This window comes from Anneissia japonica, unplaced genomic scaffold, assembly GCF_011630105.1.
Source record: "Anneissia japonica isolate Jap-2015-1 unplaced genomic scaffold, ASM1163010v1 scaffold8_len73204_cov107, whole genome shotgun sequence".
Lineage (NCBI taxonomy): Eukaryota > Metazoa > Echinodermata > Crinoidea > Comatulida > Comatulidae > Anneissia > Anneissia japonica.
Genome location: NW_022725052.1, coordinates 41,734 through 63,291, shown reverse-complemented (window position 1 = coordinate 63,291; position 21,558 = coordinate 41,734). Strand labels below are relative to the sequence as shown.

The 21,558-nt window shown below is 32.5% G+C and overlaps 1 protein-coding gene across 1 annotated transcript in view; it reads left to right on the top strand.

The window, feature by feature from the left end:
• Positions 1–21,558, top strand: part of LOC117112651 — a 31,559-nt gene that overhangs the window by 7,466 nt on the left and 2,535 nt on the right. Inside the window, exons 10-20 of the mRNA XM_033255759.1 lie at positions 3,587–3,622; positions 3,805–3,970; positions 4,527–4,630; positions 7,412–7,548; positions 7,817–7,841; positions 17,886–18,130; positions 18,252–18,341; positions 18,606–18,785; positions 20,027–20,272; positions 20,948–21,030; positions 21,419–21,479. Of these exons, the coding sequence (XP_033111650.1) occupies positions 3,587–3,622; positions 3,805–3,970; positions 4,527–4,630; positions 7,412–7,548; positions 7,817–7,841; positions 17,886–18,130; positions 18,252–18,341; positions 18,606–18,785; positions 20,027–20,272; positions 20,948–21,030; positions 21,419–21,479 (1,373 nt within the window). The remainder of the gene's footprint in view (positions 1–3,586; positions 3,623–3,804; positions 3,971–4,526; positions 4,631–7,411; positions 7,549–7,816; positions 7,842–17,885; positions 18,131–18,251; positions 18,342–18,605; positions 18,786–20,026; positions 20,273–20,947; positions 21,031–21,418; positions 21,480–21,558) is intronic.

Sequence of the window (21,558 nt, the reverse complement as noted above, 5' to 3'; positions counted from 1 at the left end):
AAAATTATTATTTTATAAGGAAAGATGAATGCCCCCAAAATTATAATAATGACATTTATAAAGAGGATGATTAAGTTATTACTAGAAGTAATGAAGATAATATTTTAAATAGATAATATGGTTTAAATTTGTTGTATTTTTGTAAAGGATTGTAAATAATAGAATAAATTGTAGGACATCAGAGGAGTCTTTCCATATGTTTCCAACACACTTTTTTGCCCGACCCCCTTGAAATCGGTTATATTTTGCCTGTTGGGGAGGTCTACCTGAGATAACACCACAGTGAAATTTTTGGCTCCACGCCAGCATGTTCTGATGAGTTAGAGCAATTTGAAATTTTCATGAGATTTGGCTAAAAAACTCACCTTCTGACAGACAACTGCTGATATCGCTCTTGGTTTTTTTTTGGCGGCCTTCTTGAATTTCAAAATGGCTGCCATTCTAGATATATGAAACCATGTATGGACTCAAAGAGCCTAATAACTTATGTTATGGGAAAAGAGTGGTGGACTATATTTTTACTTTTGCGAAAAGTTTAATAGTATAATGGATGTGGAAGTTGATAAGCGCATAGAATCAGGCCGTACGCCTATAGAGTTTAAATTATAGATAGACGTAGAAGATAATCTGAACACCTATTATATGAAGGAATGTGTCGTCAACAAAAATCATTTCATTTTGCCAAATTAAATATATATAATGTCATAGGCAGGTGGAATGGTAAAGAAGCGGAACATTAGAGAGAAAAGGTAAACAAACATCTTGATAGTAATAATATAGATGAAGCTTTAAAAAATATCTATGGAGCTTTCTATTATGTATATAAAATATTTTTAAAAAATATACAAAGGTAGAAATTATGAAAACAATATGAAACAATTTTATTGGAAGATCATCTAGATAATGAAAGAGAATATAAATCACTAATTAAAAAGAAAAGGAACAAAAACAAAGCAAGAATCACAAAATGAATTAATCAAATTACTAAATGCAAATAACAACAAACAATTTTGGTAAAAACTAAAAGACAAAACGGAAAAATGTACAGAGATCATCACACATTAGATGTAGTATAATCATTTTTGAAATTTGTTTAGAATAGTTGAAGAGGAAAACAACCCAATTGATATGACCGAGTTTAACAGACTAAAATTGATGGTATAAATATGGATAATTTAAATGATGAAATTAGTTTAGAACAGGTTTTATATGCAATTAAAATACAAAAAAAGATAAGCACCAGGTATTGATGGGCTTGCAACAGAATTTATTATAAATGCACCAAATTGTATTATTGACTCAATTGAAAGATGTTTAATACCGTTTTTTTTTTAACAGTGGTACTTTCCCACAGCAATGGGCGACTAGTATTGTAGTACTTAAAGAAAGGAAAAAAGGAATGCCCAGAAAATTACAGTGCAGTATCAATTTTGCCAATCATTGGAAAAATATTTTTTTAAATCTTAAATAATAGACTAAATAATTGGGCAGATAGGAATGATTTTTTGCACCAAGAACAGAGTTGATTTATTTTTTTTTTTTGTGTTTTGTCAACAAAAAAAAACTCGTGGTACTATGTATCCACAGATTTACGCTGTGCATTTGATTCTATTAGACTTGATTACCTTATTTTTAAATTAAAATAGCAATTATAAAAATGAAATTATAAATTTTATTTTATCAATTTAAAGTAAATTAACGGTGCATATTAAAATAAGTAACACTATTGGCTAACCGTTCAAATGTGAACGTGGTATTCAGCAAGGATCAACTTCATCATGGTTTTTATTTAGTACTTTTCTAAATGACTTAACTGAATTATTACACACTGATGAAAATAGAAATAAAATTTAAATTGGTATTATATATGTTAAGAATATGTTATATGCAAGAGGATCTTCTGTTGATTAGTGACACAGCATATGCTTCTCAACATTTGCTAAACAAATTAGCACACTATTGTAACAGTAAACGTTCAAAAAAGTGAAATTGTGGTATTTAAGAATGGTAAAACCTCAAAAGATATGAAAGGTGGAAATATATAGATAAGGAAATTGAAATAGTTAAATCATTTAAATATCTTTGTGTCACTTCCAACTCCACAGGAAAGCGGGAAAAACGAAAGAAATAAATTGCATACAAGGGGATAAAGCACTCTTTTCACTTAAAGTTGTGATACAAACAAATTTTTGCCAACTAACAGTTGCTCTTTGAAATCGTCTATTTGTTGTAAAAACTATCCCAATTATTTTATAGTGAAAGCTAAATATGGGCCTTAAATATTCTTAAACATATTTGATGATTTCCAGATCAAATTTTGTGGGTATATTTTAGGAATTGGAAAATCGGCACCCGGTGAGGCGGTTATGAGTGGATGTGGAAGGTTTTCAGTACCAATAGATTGCATTATTATTGTTATTCGATATTGGGCACGTTTGATTAATATAAGATAGAATTATCAAAAAGAGATGAACCTTGCTTGTCGAATGGCCAAGCGGATAATGCAGGGGCCTGTTATAACCTACAGCCATAATATCGGTGCAGGTTTGAATGGCACACTCGCCTATGGCTCTGGAGGTGGAGCAAGTCTTCTCGGATAAGGACTATTAACCGTAGGTCCAGTGTACACAATAGCTCACGAGTAGGGGGTTACCCGGTGTAATGGTTCATCTCAAGCCCCTGCCCTCATCCAGATGCTGAACAGGCGTTGATGAGTATCTACATAGATTTAGAAACTAATGTTATGTTCTATTGGTTTTGGTGAAATATGGTTATCTCAAAATATGAATGATGTGTATAGTTTATCTCTGAAATTAAAATTAGGTTAATAGATATAGAACGACATAAATTTTTTGAAAAGATAAATTCATATTCTAAATTAAGATTTTACAAAATGTTCAAGCATCGTTTGGAGTAGATGAATACTTGATACAAAATAGAGATTGGGTATTTTGGAACCAGAGATGGGGTAGAAAGGTAGAAATTGGAAGAAAGGGCAGATTATGCATGTTATGTAACGTAGATAAAATAGAAGATGAATATCATTTTGTTTTAGTTTTTCCCTATTTTATTGATATTAGAAAAAGACTTCTACCACAATATGTTAACAAAAACACTTAAATATTTCAGTTATTTAATTTAATGTCGTCTAAAGATGTGAATATTATCTTTTTATTTATTAATATATATTAAAGTACGTATATTATGCATAAAATTATAGGAATATATATTTAGAAACCCTAATTTGTATTTATGTTTTATTATGTTAAAAGGAACGGAGGCATATTTATTGAACAAAAGCCTTCGGGCACTGAAGACATAAGCGAGAAATGGTTATTTATTAATTGGATGTTGTTATCTTGAATCAACTGGAAACTTAGCCTCAATCTCTGAACATTTATTTAAATCATTAATCTATCCAAAATAGTTTACCCTTCTTGTGAATCAAATGTAATTCGTTATGCTATTGTAGATGCTCAAGCAGATTTTTATTTATTTTTACAGTTATTAATAGGGAATTTTGTTAATGTTTTTAAGACTTTTCATGATGTTATGCTTTATCATGCATTTGATTCATCTTTTTAAGGTGGGTCATTACCGGACATTAATTTTAAACCTACAGGTGAGACCACGCTTTTTATTATTACATAATATGTTTCATCACCACTAGCTCAATTGTGTTTTTGACCTGGTATTTTATCAGGATGTTTACAATTCGCAACCACATCAATTATTATTTTTTGTTTTGTCACCATAATTATTAATATTAGGTCTATTGATCTCTTTTAAATCACAGTTTAACAGGAAGGTCTATTCCTGCAATAATTTCTGCTCATGGACCAGCTGCTGACAAAGTTTACAATAAAGCGTTGGAAGAGGGCACTGTTGAGGTAAATCTAGGAAGAATCAAAGTAATTGGACAAGAAAGAGTAGGGAAAACCTCTCTCATCAACGCCTGCCTTGGAAAGCCGTAAGCACATACAAAACATATTTCTGTACAAAAACAAAAATATAATAGGTTTACTATTGCTAAAAAAAATAATTTATATTTATCATTTTATTATCAATAACAATTTTATTATTATTATTATTATTATTATTATTATTGTTGTTGTTATTGTTATTGTTGTTGTTGTGATGAAAAGTTAACAACAATATGGTGGCTAAATGAATATTACATGTAAATATTTTTTTTTATTATTATTATTATTATTATTATTATTATCATCATCATCATCATTATTATTATCTATCTATCTATTTATGTATTATTATTATTATTATTATTATTATTATAATTATTAGTATTATTATTGTTTTAAAAATGGAATGGTGATAGTGATGATGGCATGTTGGTGGTGGTAGTGATGATCATGACGATGATGATGATTATTATGATAGTGACGATGTTTATATTGTTTTAATTATAATAGGAATATTCAATGATGAATTTAAAATATTGTTACTCATTTTTGTATAACCATTTTTTTGTAGTCTATGTATGTACATAATAATATTTATTTCAGATTTAACCCTCATGAAAAAACTACCAATGCGATAGCAACAACCAAGATTGTAACGAAGAGAGCAGAAGAGCCAAGTAAATGGGAAGAGAATCTTACTGAAAGTGGTAAGGTTATAATTATTACTACTACTACTACTACTACTGCTACTACTACTACTACTGCTACTGCTACTGCTGCTGCTGCTGCTGTTGTTGTTGTTGTTATATGGTTATTATTAAGATTATTATTAATATTCAGTTTTATTCGCTTTGTTGGTTAATATCATCATTATCTGAATTATTACTATTAATATTTATTTTATATTTTATTGATTATTTATTTGATTATTTATAAACGAAGTTAAAGTAAATATTCAAGCTAGATCAATTTGTACTTACCAATGTGTATTGTGTCACGAGTAAGCTACAATACATTTTTTCTTGACTGGTTGGTTTCATTATGTTATTTTTTTTATTAATCTTCTCAATTATAATTATTCATAAATGTAATAATGTCATTAGTGTAATAGATGATTACAATGATATTATCATTTATATTAATATTATATAATAATTATGTATTTTATCATCAATAATATTGTATTTATTGTCACTCGTAAAATAACCAATAATGGTAGAGGTAGAAGAAAATCTCATAAGAATTATGCCCCAAACGTGCAGCGTCATTGTGCCAGGTTCGGTCGTGTCGTGCGGAAGCGGTTTGGCGCAGCAGGAACGGTTAGTTTTCCCAACCTCGGGGTCTGGGTTTCAATCCCTCGCTGTGCAAGACACTATATCTGCATTGCTTTTCTCCACCCAGGAGTATAAATGGGTACCTGGTGGGATTGCCTGCTCCTGCGCTGATTACCAGCAGCAACACTTAGCATGTGGACCCAATGACTAGGGAAAAGAACTGCGCTTTATAACAGCAAAGAAGAGGTATCACCAGTACCAGTCCCTAAATATAAATTGTTAATTAATTATGTAGAAGTATAGGTGTAATTTTGTACTGAATGTACTGAATACTCAGTACGTGTAAAACCAATTTTTTTACGCGTACTGAGTATTCAGTACATTTCCACGTCAGGTAGGGCAAAACTACACCTATACTTGATTCTCCTGACGCAAATCCAGTTATTGTCTACTCCATCACGACAATAACAATTACTATTAGTTATGCAGAAGCCGTAGATAGGCACTCAGTAACTTCGTGTTACTTCATCACGGTCCAAAAAACGACATGGAATTGAATGGAGCAAGAAAATCGGGTTAACCACCTACACGAAAGATGCAATGGGCTCTTTAAATTAAAGGGCACACGTCGCAGCAGATGTGTGTAGACTGGACCTCGTGTTTTAATTCTTTGCTAAGAAGACTGGTTCTACCAACCAAATCTTGGACAATGAAAGTTCTGAACCAGCGCTGATTTTTTTGGATGTTGTCTCTACCTTATTGTCCTATATTTACCATTATTTGTGTTAATAATATGATCTATAATACAATTAATATGGACATTTCTGGCCCACCATGGAGACACTGTTAAGCTCCAAGTGAACTTAAATAGCACAGAAAAAACAAAGTAGGTGACAGCAGGGGCAGATTTAGGGGTGGGGGCTGCCCGCCTCAAATGGTATTTTCGGGCGTCTACCCATACAACAAAAGTTCTGTAGAGCTCTATAGAATTCTATAGAACCTTATATAAAATTATATGTAACTCTATAGAGGCAAACACAATCTATAGAAATGTTTTATAGAGTTTACGCATTCTATAGAATTCTAATATTTTCTATAGAATGTTGTATTTCACCCTATAGAAAATTAATTTTTTGCACAATTTATGTATTGGTGACTCAGCCCTACATTCGATTTTCAATAAATGTATTATTGCAGCAGCTTGGTGTTGAACATGAAACAAGATTAATAAATGATGATAATAAAAAAAAAACTATTGCATTTGGCTCATGGTCTGATGTTGAATAACTAAATAATGCATGCAGAGTTTTGTAATATGTGCATCATTTTGCCGCAAATAATTATGATTCATATTTCTGGAGAAATTTTATAGAAATCTATAACATTCTCTTTAGAAGCTGTATAGAAATTCTGTAGAAAATTCTATAGATCTATAACTTTTGCTTTAGAAGTTGTATAGGAATACTATAGAATATCTGTTTGGAAATGTATACCAGATGCATGTGTTACAGTATCAATTAGCATGCTCACATTTTTATGCTTACAAAGAGCAAATAATTAACCTTACACCACATTTTAAAATTGAAATGAAAAATGAATTTATTGCACATATTTGTAAGAAATGCTTAATTAATCTTACAAAATCATTAACAGCAAACAGCCATTATGGTGACCATTTTAAAGTTACTGTTATGTGAACTTAAAAACCTAACTACTGTAATCATCATTCCAGATGGGAGAGATAGCTAGTATGCTTGGTAGACATCGTGTCTATAACCATACAATGGATCAGGCCGTGATAGGAGTCCACTTTATGAGTTGAGGTGTACGATTTAGTAAATTAGTTAGTGTATGAAATATGAAATGCTATAGTATTTATACTGTCTTACACAAAACAAATCCCAGAACACAAACTTTTCGCAAGGGCATGCCCCCGGACCCCTAGGGTAGTGTTGCCTCGATCGGCCCAACTTTCGCTCCCCCCACCCCTTTTTTTTTTGGACATCTGTGGATCCGCCCCTGGACAGAAAGTTAATATTTAACAATGATCACTATTCTCTCCTTAGGTCCAAAACAACATACGTGACCTTCATAATAGCTATTCATTAACTTGTTTGTACATTTATCAATCTGTGATCATATGTCTTAATTGGATTGACCATAAATATTATAGTAAATATAAGCTAGTGAATTTTAAAATCTTCAATAATATAGGAAGTGCAACTGAAATGTATCAAAAGTTAATGGCAGAGACAGTTATCAGACACACAGTGGAAAATTGTGGCGCCGAAATAATAGAAGAAACTCCATCAGAAAAAATACAAACTACACCTGTAACACCAACAGAAAACGTAAGTAAATATATATATATATACATGTATGTATATATATATAATATTTATTCTTTTAGGCCTATCTATTTATTTATTTTTTTGTATTTCTATATGGCCATTGGATTTCCGAAATGATATCCTAAATTGTAATAAATTGATATCGATTAAGCTGACATAGGACCTAAATTTAACACTGATACTTGCATTATTTAATTGGTAAAATGTGCCTACCAATTTTACCATCAATTCAAATTATTAAAAACACAACACGTCTGTTTATTTTTAGCCCAGAAAAATATCCGACACAGAAGGTAGGTAAACTAAATTAGGTAGGTAAGTCAAATGTTAATCTAACGATGCATATTTATCAATCAAAATGCCAAACCTTGGAGCTTTTGATCACAATTCAGTACAACTTTGACCTAAATATCTACCATTACTACAGCGATGTAAACCTCGAAAATTTCCCATTTAAATATTGAACAGAGGAAATGAATGTCTTAAAAATACAATAAGGTGTACGATTTTCGATGTTTTGTGAAAAACTCTGCAGGGAATTACTAAAAACTTACTTAAACAATCACATGTTCCATTACATATGTTGACATGACCATACCATCTAAAGTTGAAAAATTGTATGACACTAATTAACAAGAAAAGGTACATTTGGAAGAGCGAATTAAATTTACACAAAAACGGCTAAAAAATTCTAAAACGGAATACGATTGATGAGTGCTTCAAATATTATAATGCTAAAAAACCTTTTCGACAACTTTTTAAAGCTTACTCATGAATATACAAATGAGTCGGATATTCCCGTCAACATATTTGATAGGCTTAACTTTACTGAAGTAGAGCGTCATTGTCTTAATTACCTAGTGAATATAATACCAGTAATGTAATGGATAGAAACTTTTAAAGCTTTCCCGAACATCCAGAGACTGATGTTGATGTCTAAAAAAATTATCTGATATTTTCGCGCCTCGCTTTTAGGCTGTAACGATCAAAAGGAAATAGTCATTTAGAAACTGTAGGTAACGGTAGTTTTTACTACGAAGAAATACGAATTTCGAACTAAGCAATGCGCATGCGCAGCTATCAAATAATGTCCGCGAATTATTTATAAAACAAAAACACATTGAGCATGCGCTTGGAAATGCTAGACAGTCAGTGAGAATGTGCATTAAAAAAGTGACGTTATCGAGCCATGTCGAGCATGCTCAGTTACCAAAGAGACGTCCCAGGAACCAAATAGCGGCTGCGAAGACGTCTTAAGAACCAAATAGCGGCTGCGAAGAGGGCATGATTACTAAAAAATCGTCTTAGGAACCAAACAGTAGCTGCGAAGAGGGTATGAAATAGAAACGGGAAAACTACAATGAAATTTTTGCTATCTTAAAGCCAGTTCATCTGTGTTCGTCATCACGGGGCAAGTGTAATTAATTTTATCGCAAAAAAATATATTAGGTTCTATCGTCATCCCTATATGTAGACAATACCATAAAAAATAATCACAGAAACTGACGACACTATACCTAGGGCCTACCACTAGCCAAGTAGTAGAGCTAGGGTATTCCACATTTAATGTCGAAAAATACGGTGCCTTAAATGAAGATGGTTAGGGTTAGGCTGTAATATTTATCCACGAATGTAGGTAAAAATGGCCCCGGAAAAAATGGCCCAGGAAAAATTGGCCCCAGAAAAAATAGCCCCGGTAAAATGGCCATAGTAAAATTGGCCCCAATTGACAAGTAGGTAAAAATGGCCCCAATGCAAAAATTCAGTAATAGAAATCATTTTTTTTTTAATCTTCAAATATTTAAATACTAGCTGTAAAAAGCAAGAATTGCATCAATAACAAATACGGTTACACAACAGATGCAAATAATGTACTAAGAGATTATCGGAAAACAATAGCCATTGAATAACAATTTTTGATAGTAGAAATAAGTTTTAAAAACATTATTCCACTAACAAAGTAGGGAATGACATACATACAGTACTTCAACTACCAAAATATGCAACTCATAGATAACCACAAAATTCACTTTTGATAATTTTCAAATGAAATAACTTTACATGTTATTTCATTTCTTTTATTTCAGACAAAAATTCCATAGTGGTTACAGGTATAATATATTAAATAAAATGGAAAAGGGTCTAAAAACAGACCTAAATTAGCTAAAATAATAGCTCACTCCATTTTCTATATAAAAAAGAGCACTTAAATAAATCAAACATAATGAGTCGAACAAGGCTATTACCCGAGTTGATTAACCGACTCCAAAAACTATATGCACATTTCCTCATTAATTCATAAAATGAAGGAATACCAACAGAGACAAATATACCACTAACACTGCAATGCTTGGGTTTATGTAACAACATCCTAAGTGAATTGTTATAACAAACTTGTAAGTCCTGAATGGTTTTACCTCTGAAGTTACACCATAAATTAATGCCATATAAATTAGTACAATAAGAACGAAAAATACAACATTTGGTATCAAGAGAACAATTACTAAATCGACGACAAGTAATATTGGACCTAACACATAAGGACCTGTATTGCCTCTTGATGTCATAATCATCATGCATATCACTAGAAAGTATGTGACCAAGATAAGATACTGATGGTACAAAGCTTAACTTCTTATTAAGTAAAGTAATAATAAATTCATCTTTGATTTTTCTATTATTTGAAGAAAATCTCATACACACCGACTTCTTTGTATTGTAAATTACATCATGAGTCTGGGCATAATCTTCACAGATATTGACCAATGACTGCAGCCCTGAAATAGAGGGAGCCAATATACAAAGATCATCTGCATAACTACAGTTATTCAATTTTATACCACCAAATTCACATCCATGTCTTGATGCACTTAACGCATCATTTAAATCATTGTTGTATATGTTGTACAAAAGTGGAGACATTATGCCCCCTTGGCGTACACCATTGCTAAATTTCAGAAGAGTAAGTACTACCCCATCTAATAACAAATTTCTGTCTAGTATACCAAGAGATCAAAATGCAAATTACATGAATAGGAACTTTCCTTTCAATAAGTTGGTTAAATAAAACCCAATGGTTAACGATCAAACGCTTTGCTAGCATCTAAAAAGCATATGAACACTGGACTGCCATGCCTATTATAGTAATCAATAGTTTGCTTAAGTACAAATATGCATGTGTCGGTTGCATGACCCGACTTAAAAGCAAATTGATGGTCCCCTGAATGCAGAGTATTACCAGAGAGATCAATTAATATAATTTCAAAAACCTTAGAGACAATCGTGGCCAGTGCAATTGGCCGGTAATTATTACTAGAAGTGATATCACCAGACTTGGTTTTCACAATGGCCGGCAAGTACAACTTTTGCAAGCTACAAACCCATGGGCGATCATTGAGTTAAAACAAAAACTAAGCAAAATGTGAACCCTGTCACTAGCGTAACGCAAATATTCAGCAGCAAGGTTATCTAAACCAGCTGACTTACCTAAGGAAAGTTTCTTAATACACTCTTTGACTTTGTCAGCAGATATGACAGTAGCAGTGACATCAGAGATGTTTGCATCAATATAACTTTTTACAGTATGTTTACACCCATCATTTTTCACACAGTTAAAAATTTTGCTATAATGATCGAACCATAAATTACATATGTCTTCCTCTCCACTAACACCATCAATGGTGCAGGACAGAGGAGTTTTAGATGAATTAACATTGTTAACATTTTTAACAATGGTCTGTAAAGCACTAATTATATCATTATAAAGATTAGTAATATCTTGAAGATGTGAGGCACAGTTACATAGGTTGTCAGTACAATAAACAGCCTCTGTACAGAAGTTAACATTTTTTAACAGTGTATCAGTGATATCATGGTATCTATCGATATCTTCTTTACAGACATTGTCCCACCTAACCGTATGAATATGATTATTAAGACCCTTTTTCAGATAATTTTCTTTTACGTCATAAATCACAGAACTCTTGTAAGTAAAAGATAAAGGGAATGATCTGAGCCTAAAATATCATATAGTATATTGAAATCATGTATGCACTTATGAGCATTTTGCGTAGAGACAACATGGTCTAACCAGCTGGTAGTGGTATTTGCGTCACTAAGGAAAGTAAACACATCTGAATCTAATCCAAAACTCTCAATATCAGATATATGTAAGCCATTTTCATATGAAAAATTAATAAGATCTTTACCAAATTGTTTACATGGATCGGAATTAAAGTCTCCACAGAAAATAACATAACCAATTTCGTAGTCATTAACTATAGACTGCAATTTCCCTAGGTAGTCCACAAAATCACAAAAATTATCATTGCATTCATATGGTAGATACACATTCACCAAGAGTGTTTTGTTGTCATCTGTACCTAGCTCCAGCCCAATAAGTCTACATTCATTATTAAAAGGCAGAGGTTTAACATACTCATACAAGGTTTTTCTATAAAAAAAAAAAGTACCAATACCTCCATAAGGCCTCCCACATAACAATTCTTTGGAACTATCCATTGCTGATACAGCAAAACAGTCGAAGTCACTGTGTAATGACTTGAGCAGATTTAGCTCCTCCTCAAACAGCCAATGTTCTTGTATCAATACAATGTCATTACTTTCGCACAGGTCAAACACTTCCTTTTTACGTGATTTAAAAGATCTACAGTTGAAGGTGACAACTCTAAGAGATAGTGATCCTTCCATCATTTATTACCTACTTGAGAACCATACGTCGATTCAGTTGTTTTTACTGCTTTGAAATCATAGAAACGTCTAATTATCGCATTCTCTGGCCAGGCACTGATGTCACAAATAGTGTCCTTTAATTCTGTCACAGTATATGACAAACGAAGCAGAATCTTCTCTTTTTGTTTGCAGTTTTGTAACAGTAACATCGTTTGTAACTAGGTTTCCAACGTATAACTTAAAGGGAGGCGGGGGCCTGCTCTTTAAGGTCATATCACGCCCAGTTCCTCTACGGAATTTCTGTTTGGAACTCGCAGCTTTTTTCTTCCGGTTAACAACTAATTTGAAAGTATCTTCAGATGTAAACAGTGCAAATAAAGAGTAGTTAAAGCATGTGGATCAATTATATGTTTGAATCACAAGTTCATGTATTGGAAATGGGAGAGACTTACTTTCTCACAAACTTAGCAATACATGATCTGCTTAGAGTTACTTCAAAGAAGAATTTGTTAATCAATATTGTTTTTTAAGTAAACTAAATAATTAGGAATAGGCTTAATTGCATACTTGGTTTTTACTCCCCGCCAACTAATTTTAAGTGCCTAAAACTATACTAAATAATGTAAACTGAGATACTATATATACATATGTAAATATGGCAATTATGCTAAGAATTAAAATGGCATGTAATTGTGAGGGTATGGTAATTATGGTAGGGTTAAATGGTATTTCTAAATTCCACAAACCTCCCAAAACCCACTGTAGAAAACCAAACAATTCAATTTTTATTGACTCACTTGGTATATCCCTAAGAAAATAAAATATTCATAAGAACCTATTTTTTGGTTAAAATGTTGATTTTTTTTTTTGTGAATACTTGCAAATACACTACAAATCTCCAAACACACTGCAAACCCCATCCAAACCCTTTAATTATGATTGTAGAACTATCTATTTCTAAAAAAAAATAATAATAATTTGATGTTCATATAAACTCATTGTTTTGGGGGTTTACCAATACCCGGATTGAATTTCTGGAAAATTGGGATTCCGCTTCCGTGAAATTGGCCACAAATAAATTATTTTAGTATTATTAAATGCATGATTTATGTTGATTTATTGATTATGTTACTATTTTTTAACATTTAAATGGAAAAATATAAAAAGTGTTATTCATGGCTTTTTTTTATCTTTGAATATTTTATCATTGAATATGTAATTCCTGCAAAAAGTAAAATGTAAATGGCAATTTATTTGATGTTATATTCCTTTTTAAAAACTAAATTATTTCAGTTAAAAAAATGCATATAATGATTTTTTTTTAAATCAGTTTTAATACAGAATTTTATTATTGGGGCCATTTTTACCTACCTGTCATTTGGGGCCATTTTTACCGGGGCCATTTTTTCCTAGGCCATTTTTTCCGGGGCCATTCTTACCGTACACCTTATCCACGTGGTGTTATATTCGAGCAGTGCTCAAGTTTTCCTTATATGGCTGCGAGCAACGCTACACCTCAAAGTAGCTGTATTTTTCGTATTAAGTGAATTTCAAGTAGGGGCCTACATTTCGTTGTTCTATGTCTTGGGCATGCCACCCACAAGTTGTTGCCTTTTTGGTTTTTGCCCTCTTCTTGTTCAAAATTGTTTTTTAAATAAACTTATGTGCTGTATATTATCAAAGAAGAAAATAAATGTATACTTGAATTGAATATAATTAAACGAAGACACCGCAGTTCGACGATCAGTTATAACTAATACTTCTAAAGTAAAGAATACCGAAAGTTCACTGATTAATCTCTGATAAGATAGTATAATACATACTCCAAGTATCGAAATGCAAACCATCGTGTCGGGATTCAATATTTCGACATTAACTATGGATTCAATATTTCGACATTAATTATGTCCTCATCAGGAATGATGATGACATATTAATTGTCAAAATATTGAATCCCGACACGATGACGGGCATTTCGATACTTGGAGTATGTATTACACTTTTTTTTTTATAAGAACACTGAGGCTGAAATTGCTTAAAAATTAAGAACAAAATAAGAACAAATTGAGGGTGAGGTAAAATGTCAAATGAGGTTTTTGAAAATCCTAAAAATTATATCTGTACCTTATGTGCAGTAATGCGGGTGTAACTATGTAATACCCACTATAATCAGGTGTACTGTCATTTGGGGCCATTTTTACCAGGCCTTTTTTTCTGGGGCAATTTTTCCATGGCATTTTTTAGGGCCCATTTTGCTGTACAATAATAATTTTCTAGGTTTGAAAAGTTTGTAAAATAAGAACAAATTAAGAACATTTTGAGCCTGAAATCAGCTAAAATATAAGAACACTGAGCCTGGGCAAAATTTTACTGGTTCTTATAAAAAAAAAAAGTGTATACTATCTTTTCAAAAGTGAAGCGTATTTTGTTTTTAATATGATGAACTAGTTTTTTATCTAAATGTAATACTGTAGTCAACCAAATATACACATCTGATTCGGAGGACATAGTATTAAACTCTAGGGAGAACCTGTAGGCCTAAAAAGTACCGCCTAGAAAATGGGGAGTAATCAGCCGTGCGCGAGCATAACAGTAATACAAAATTGGCTAGACCTGATTTTATATTTAAGCCAGCCTGTAAAATTGCCTTAATGTCAATGTACCCTCAGGGTTACGATCTTTATTTTGGTTATTGTAATATTGAAGCATCTTCAGCATAGTCCAGATCTTAGCTTATGATCGCGAAATACGATTATTAACACGCGCGGCAAGTTGTTGGTTCAGTTCACTCTACTAAAATGAAAACTATCGTCGGATTTTGGTAAAAATATCATTTATGATTCAAGGCCGAGGGAAGTGAGAAAAGAAAATGATATAACTCCACTGACTCGATTGTTGCCTGCACATTGTATCCATATCAATAAGCCTACCGAGATTGTTCACTGAAAACCTGACCCTATTTTCTCTCATAAATACATATAGGAGAGAGTGTTGAGGAGAGCAACTATTCTTGCGATTACCGTACATAGACCTGTCGGAATACAACATTATTTTAGTTGGTTCCTATTATTTTAAAAACTATTTTTACACAACTGATAATTACCACTTCAAAGTATTATGTATAATAATAATAATAATAATAATAATAATAATAATAATAATAATAATAATAATAATAATAATAATAATAATAATAATTACCACTTCAAAATATTATACTTATGTATAATAATAATAATAATAATAATAATAATAATAATAATAATAACTTCTCATTATTTTCTCATTATGTTTCCAGTAAACAAATAAAGAATCCTGTATATCTTTCGAGAGCGAGTAGAGTCTTGCCGAGTCGTGTCCGGCACTATAATTCGTACAAAAATGTATCCACCCTTTAAAATTTTGCACTCACCCGTTAAATTTTGTAGACAAAATTTTCCGAAATTCCGCCACTTTTCAAAAAAAAACCCCACCCACTTTTAAAAAAAAAAAAAAAAAAAGGCGAGAGGGCTGTTATATTATTAAGATAAAGAAGCCAGGTAGTTGGATGCATTGCCTTCACCAGCCTAAAGCCTGTTTTCCACTTGGCGAATTTATTCGCGCGAATGGAAAGCGGCGGCTCATGCGCATGCGCATTCACAGTTCTATCGGAGTTTTTGCTGCGAAAAAATGCGCAACCAATCGTTCCGTTCCTTGGCACGTACTGGCCAAGGACATTTATTTCATCTTTTATATAAGGCCTTCGGCCCAAATAAAATATAATTGCTATTTACAGAGGGAAATGATCATTTCTACGTTTAAATGAGTGATAAAGAAATTTACATACACAACTTATTGTATTGATATCAGTAGTGGACATTAATTGAGTAAACTTAACTTTGGATGGATTAACATTAAAGTACTTAAATATATAATGTTTACGAATATCAGTGTAACAAGGGCAAATTAAAGTAAAATGGTACTCATTTTCAACTAAATTTAATGTACAATGTTTGCATAATCTTTTTATCAATTTTTGTCCATCTACCAGTTTCAATTTCTTATTCAAGGACTCCTAAACGCAACTTAGGGAGAATACGTCTATAATTAAAACTGTGTATATGCATTAGGTAATTCCATTGTAAAATTATATTTAAATGTCACATAATACTTAAGTGTGGAAAATTTGTTCATGAAAATGTTGACGTTGAATATCAGTTAGACGAGTAGTTATTTCAGATATAAAAGCAACAATGTTCTCAACATATTGTTCATACCAATTATACCAAAACCAATTGAACATAATTTCTCATTAATAAAGTATAACCAAGATTTATCGTTCGACTGTAATCTTCTTAACTGGAATTTATAACAACTGTAAATACAACTTTTATTATCTACATTAATTAAACGTAACCAATAACGTAAAGCATTTCAAATACCAGCAACAGAAAGTGAAAATCTTCCGCATTCACCCATAACTGCAATAGTTGGAGCTGTGTTGCCTATTCCTAAAAAACCTAGAGTGAAATTTTTCAATAGATGGTATGTCGTTGATTCCCCAGATCTCACTGCCATACATTAATATTGGTACTATTTTTACATCAAAAATTTTGTTCCACAAATATATTGGTAAGTTGCCAAATCGGTTATGAATTAATCGTTTTAAAATAAATAGAGCTTCGTTTGCTTTTGTACAGTTATAACTAATTGCGTTCGTCCATGTGCCATTTGAATTAAACACTACACCAAGATAATTGTAAGAGTTAACTACTTGTAATAAAACATCTTTATAATACCATTTTTCTATTTTTTTAAATTTTCCCCCATTTTTAAAAACGACAACATTACTTTCTTCAATATTAGCAGTAAGACCCCATTTATCACAATAGACAGCCAATTTGTTTAAAGAAGATTGCAAACCAAAAATAGTGTCATTCATAAGAACAAGGTCGTCTGCATAAAGTAAATGGTTAATGAGAAAAACGCCAATTTGAATTTTGTATGAAATTTTTCATTAGTGTTGATCCAGCAAAATAAAAACCAATAGTACTCACACTACGTTTCGCGAACGATCCGTTCGCTTTTTCAAGTAGACTGGTGATGTTATTTCCATTTGATGTTTTATTTGTATGTTCCGATGTATTTAATATTTTACTTAACTCAGAACTCAGGAAGCGAACCGACGCTTTAATTCGCGCGAATAAATTCGCCTAGTGGAAAACCAGCTTAAATCATTTCATGTTTGTAATCATACTTTCTCTATTTTACAAATCGAATATTATATTAAATGTTGGGCTGATAACGCGTCTGAATGTGAAGGGAAGGATTTAGTAGAGTATTGTTCGTAAAATGTATATACTGGTCTGTGCCAGCGGTCGATTTAATCGGTGTATCACTAATGTTTAATTAAAATGTTTCATAACATTTTAGAGGATGATATTCATCATCCGTTATACCTTGAGATATCGGTAGCTAATCGTAAAATTAAACGGAGTGGTAGACTGAAATGACTGGCTACTCTGCTGCACTATGGTTGGGGCTAAGATTCGATAAAATTATGATTATGGCAGCATTAGATGGATGGAAATTAATCAAGTATTAAGATGAAGTACTGCACATGTGGTAAAAGTTAAACTATTGTTATCAATTACAAAATCTTTAAGCTGGTACTACAAAAGAGGAACTAATACAATCTGAAGTACGCAATCCAAGAGAGCAAATACACGTTTTAGAAACTGAACCTAAAATGCCAAGAATACCAAGGGTAATACGAAATCAGGTTGATGAAGGATTCAGAAAGGGAATTTATTACAAGAAACAAGGTTTGGGAGAATGGCACAACATAGGAGAGGAGACATTCAACATATGGGATTATGGAGGTCAGTTGATCTACCATGGAATACATAAAGTAAGTAATGCGACATATTATTATACCAAATTTAATTTTTGTCGTAATATCATAAGGATCTTAATCAGTAGGATGTACACTGTTTAATTAAACATGCAATAAAAACAAATTGCTTTAACAGATCTTCATGACGTTCATGGCGGTTTATATTGTGGTATTCAATCTTGAATCCTGCCTCGATGAACATGCTATAGTTCAAGATTCATCAGGAGTAAGTATACAATTTTAGCAATATTTGGTAAAGTGATTTCATAAATACTAGGCCTGTTGCTTTTTAACACGAGAAACAGTATACTATAGTACTGTAGTAGCTAGATCAAGTGTTGGAAAACTGCGTCTGTTGTACTATAGTTCCCAAGAAAGACGGTGTCAACTGAAACCGTAAGCCATATCGTACCATAGCCTTTCAAGAATACAGAATATGATTTATTAGGTAATTTTTAAAATAATCTATTTCTTGTTTCTTCATTTGTAGAAGGAGTACCCTCATCTCTTGACAAACCTTAAGTTCATAATATATTGGATCGAGTCAGTTTACACCCATAGCCGCCAATTAATAGATGACATGGACGAAGATATTGATTTACCTGCTATCGTTCTCGTAGGCACCCATCGTGATTCCCTTGGTGACAATGAAGAAGAAAGAGACCGCAAGGTTCATACAATTACAATTTTACATAATAGTAGAAGGCAATTAAAGTGATAAATTTTGAGATAAGTTTTCACTAATATAAACTAGACGCAGCCGCCATCTGCGGAATGTGCTAAGCACGTTCAGGTCTAATTTGGAATGATGCTATTCATTCTTGTTATGCATTGGTAAAAGGTGAATGCTATAAAAATAAACCATATTTTTCAACTGCCACATGTAAGGTGTAGTGGGCTTATGGTTCGAAACTGAGTTTTAAGATTACATTTACGCAGCCAACTTTGTAATTATTATTTGGGCCAAATTTAGGGATTTTAAATTTAAATTTGTTGTAACATCACTACATTACTTATTACATTGATAATACTACTGATTGCACACGTTTTCGATTCACTAGGCATTTACCAGCCGCTTGGAGCTATAATAGTGTGATTTTTATGTTTGTTAGTGTGCTAACAAGCAATTATATTGCCTTCCAGTTCATTCTCTTATTAACTGTCCAACCGTTTCCGGTCATGGCCGGCCCTTACACCCACCTACTATACATGCTCTTTTATGCACTGCCCACCTTCTCACCCTAGGTCCGTTGCCTCCCGAAGTTGCACTAGTTTTAAAGCAGAAAGGCGACTGGTAATCCAATAAAAGAAGACAGCCAAACTCACAAAATTCGCAAGGTGTTTAGTTCGTAGCATGATAGGCTAAAAATAGCCATGTCAATAGTTTGACAAATCTATAGGGTTATATACTATATTATAGGGTCTGTGGATAAATTGACTAGCCGTAATAACACCCATATTAACGTAGATATCAGTTATGTACCTTTTATCTTGAAGTTGCATTTTTTGGCTCCTTGAATCAATATTGAAGACTACTTTGAAGCCAGTCATAGCCAGTGGCGGCTCTAGGATATAATTTATAGGGGGAGGGGGCTAAGGCTGTCTCTTATACGCATCTAGATGTGTACTTTTTTTTTTTTGGTCCGACTGCCCGCCGAGCTTTGGCTGATAATGAAGGGGGTGGGGGCTTGACCAGACCGATGGTGGGGAGGCTTAAGCCCCTGCCCCCGCTGGCGCCGCCACTGGTTCTGGTTATAGCACCTCGTGGTTCCAGCGTCAATATATACACTTCATGAAGTCTTATATAATTCAAACCTCCAAACTTCCACCTCTATCAATATTCTGATATCAAAAGTAGTTATGAATATTATAAGTGATAGGGTTATATGTATTATTCTTTAAAAAATCTAGGTAAAGGAAGCGTTCAAAAAGATAAGTAATGAGCTGGAGGGAAAACCATACGAATCACACGTTTACCACAAATACTTTGATATCGAAAACAACTGTCAAGAAATAGATAAAACTGTTTTCGAGCTAAAGAATGTACTTGAGGTTCTTATGAAAACATTGGTCAAGCCTGTTCCGTTGAAATGGATGTATTTCCGATGTGAATTACAGCAGTTAAGAGATGAAAATCTAGTTTGTTCACTACAAAAGGTAAAAGACGTTCAATATCTTACATACTTTTTTTGATTTTTGTTCTACGTACAGTAAAATATAACATCATTCTCAATATTTTTTTTTTTATTGAACCATTTAAACACCATCCAAAATTACGCCAATTAGGGAATGGTACACATAAACACCGGTGACAATTAACTGATAAATCTAACATACTTTGGCGAAAAGTAGTGGTTATAATAAATTGGCAAATTTTCCTCTTTTTCGTCTTTATAAAGATAAATTAAAAAGATCACTATTTTATTAGCGAGGCACCAGAACCAAAAGGCCGAAATTTGTAATTAAATCACAATCAAGTCCACAAATTACATTATTGTTTATAGCATAAAAACAATAAGGTCGTTAACATGTCTACAGGACTGAAGTTTAAGTCAGTCTGGTTGAGGCTGATGTAAAAAGAACGGCTGTGCGAGGCCTGAAAATAAAAAATAAAGTCGTAAATAGCTAAACATAAATTAAGGTTAGGTGTTAAAAGAGTACGATACCACGTAAAAATGTGTGTAGAATGCGGATCGAGGTATTTATAATTTCGCCACATCAGCTTGTGAAGACATTTGCACTTCTTACGAAGGTTTTTATAAAATATGACAAAACAAATGTTAAGAAAGCTGTCTAATATTACACTTAAAGTCACAATGTTTTATATATTAGAGTACGCAGGGCAAAGTCTGTAACGGCCCTGACAAGGATGAGCTAGATTGTGTGTGCCTGAAACCAAAACGACCTGTTAATGGGTTTGTCATCAACAATATTTATAATTAGTTTTCTTCATATTTAAAGTTGCCCTAATGACAATACACGTTTGAGGGTTCAATGTCATTCCACTGGGAATGGTGATCTAGGTATCCTTTAAGCTTTATGCATCTTCTAGACTATTTAATTTTCGGAAACATTATGATCGCTTGCAAACACAAGACACTCATTCATTTTTTATCAATATTTATCAAATGAACTGGTAATTGCATTCGAAGGGGAAAAACAGAGTGGATTAAAAGCTATCATGGTGTCTCTTCGAACGCGCTACTACTATCATCTTTCAGGTAGAAAAAAATTTCTTTATTAAAGAAATGAGCTTTTTGGGAATAAGATCAGAATTCTGTATAGATTATATCACATTGCTAGTTTCATCAATGCCTTCATACACGGAAGGAGGCAAACAAGGCTTCTCTCTAAGACTTACCGGGTAAGATGACAGGAGAGACATGTTGTATTCGAACGGTTTGGAGATAGAGAAAGTAAACAACAGTGAAATAGGTCTATAG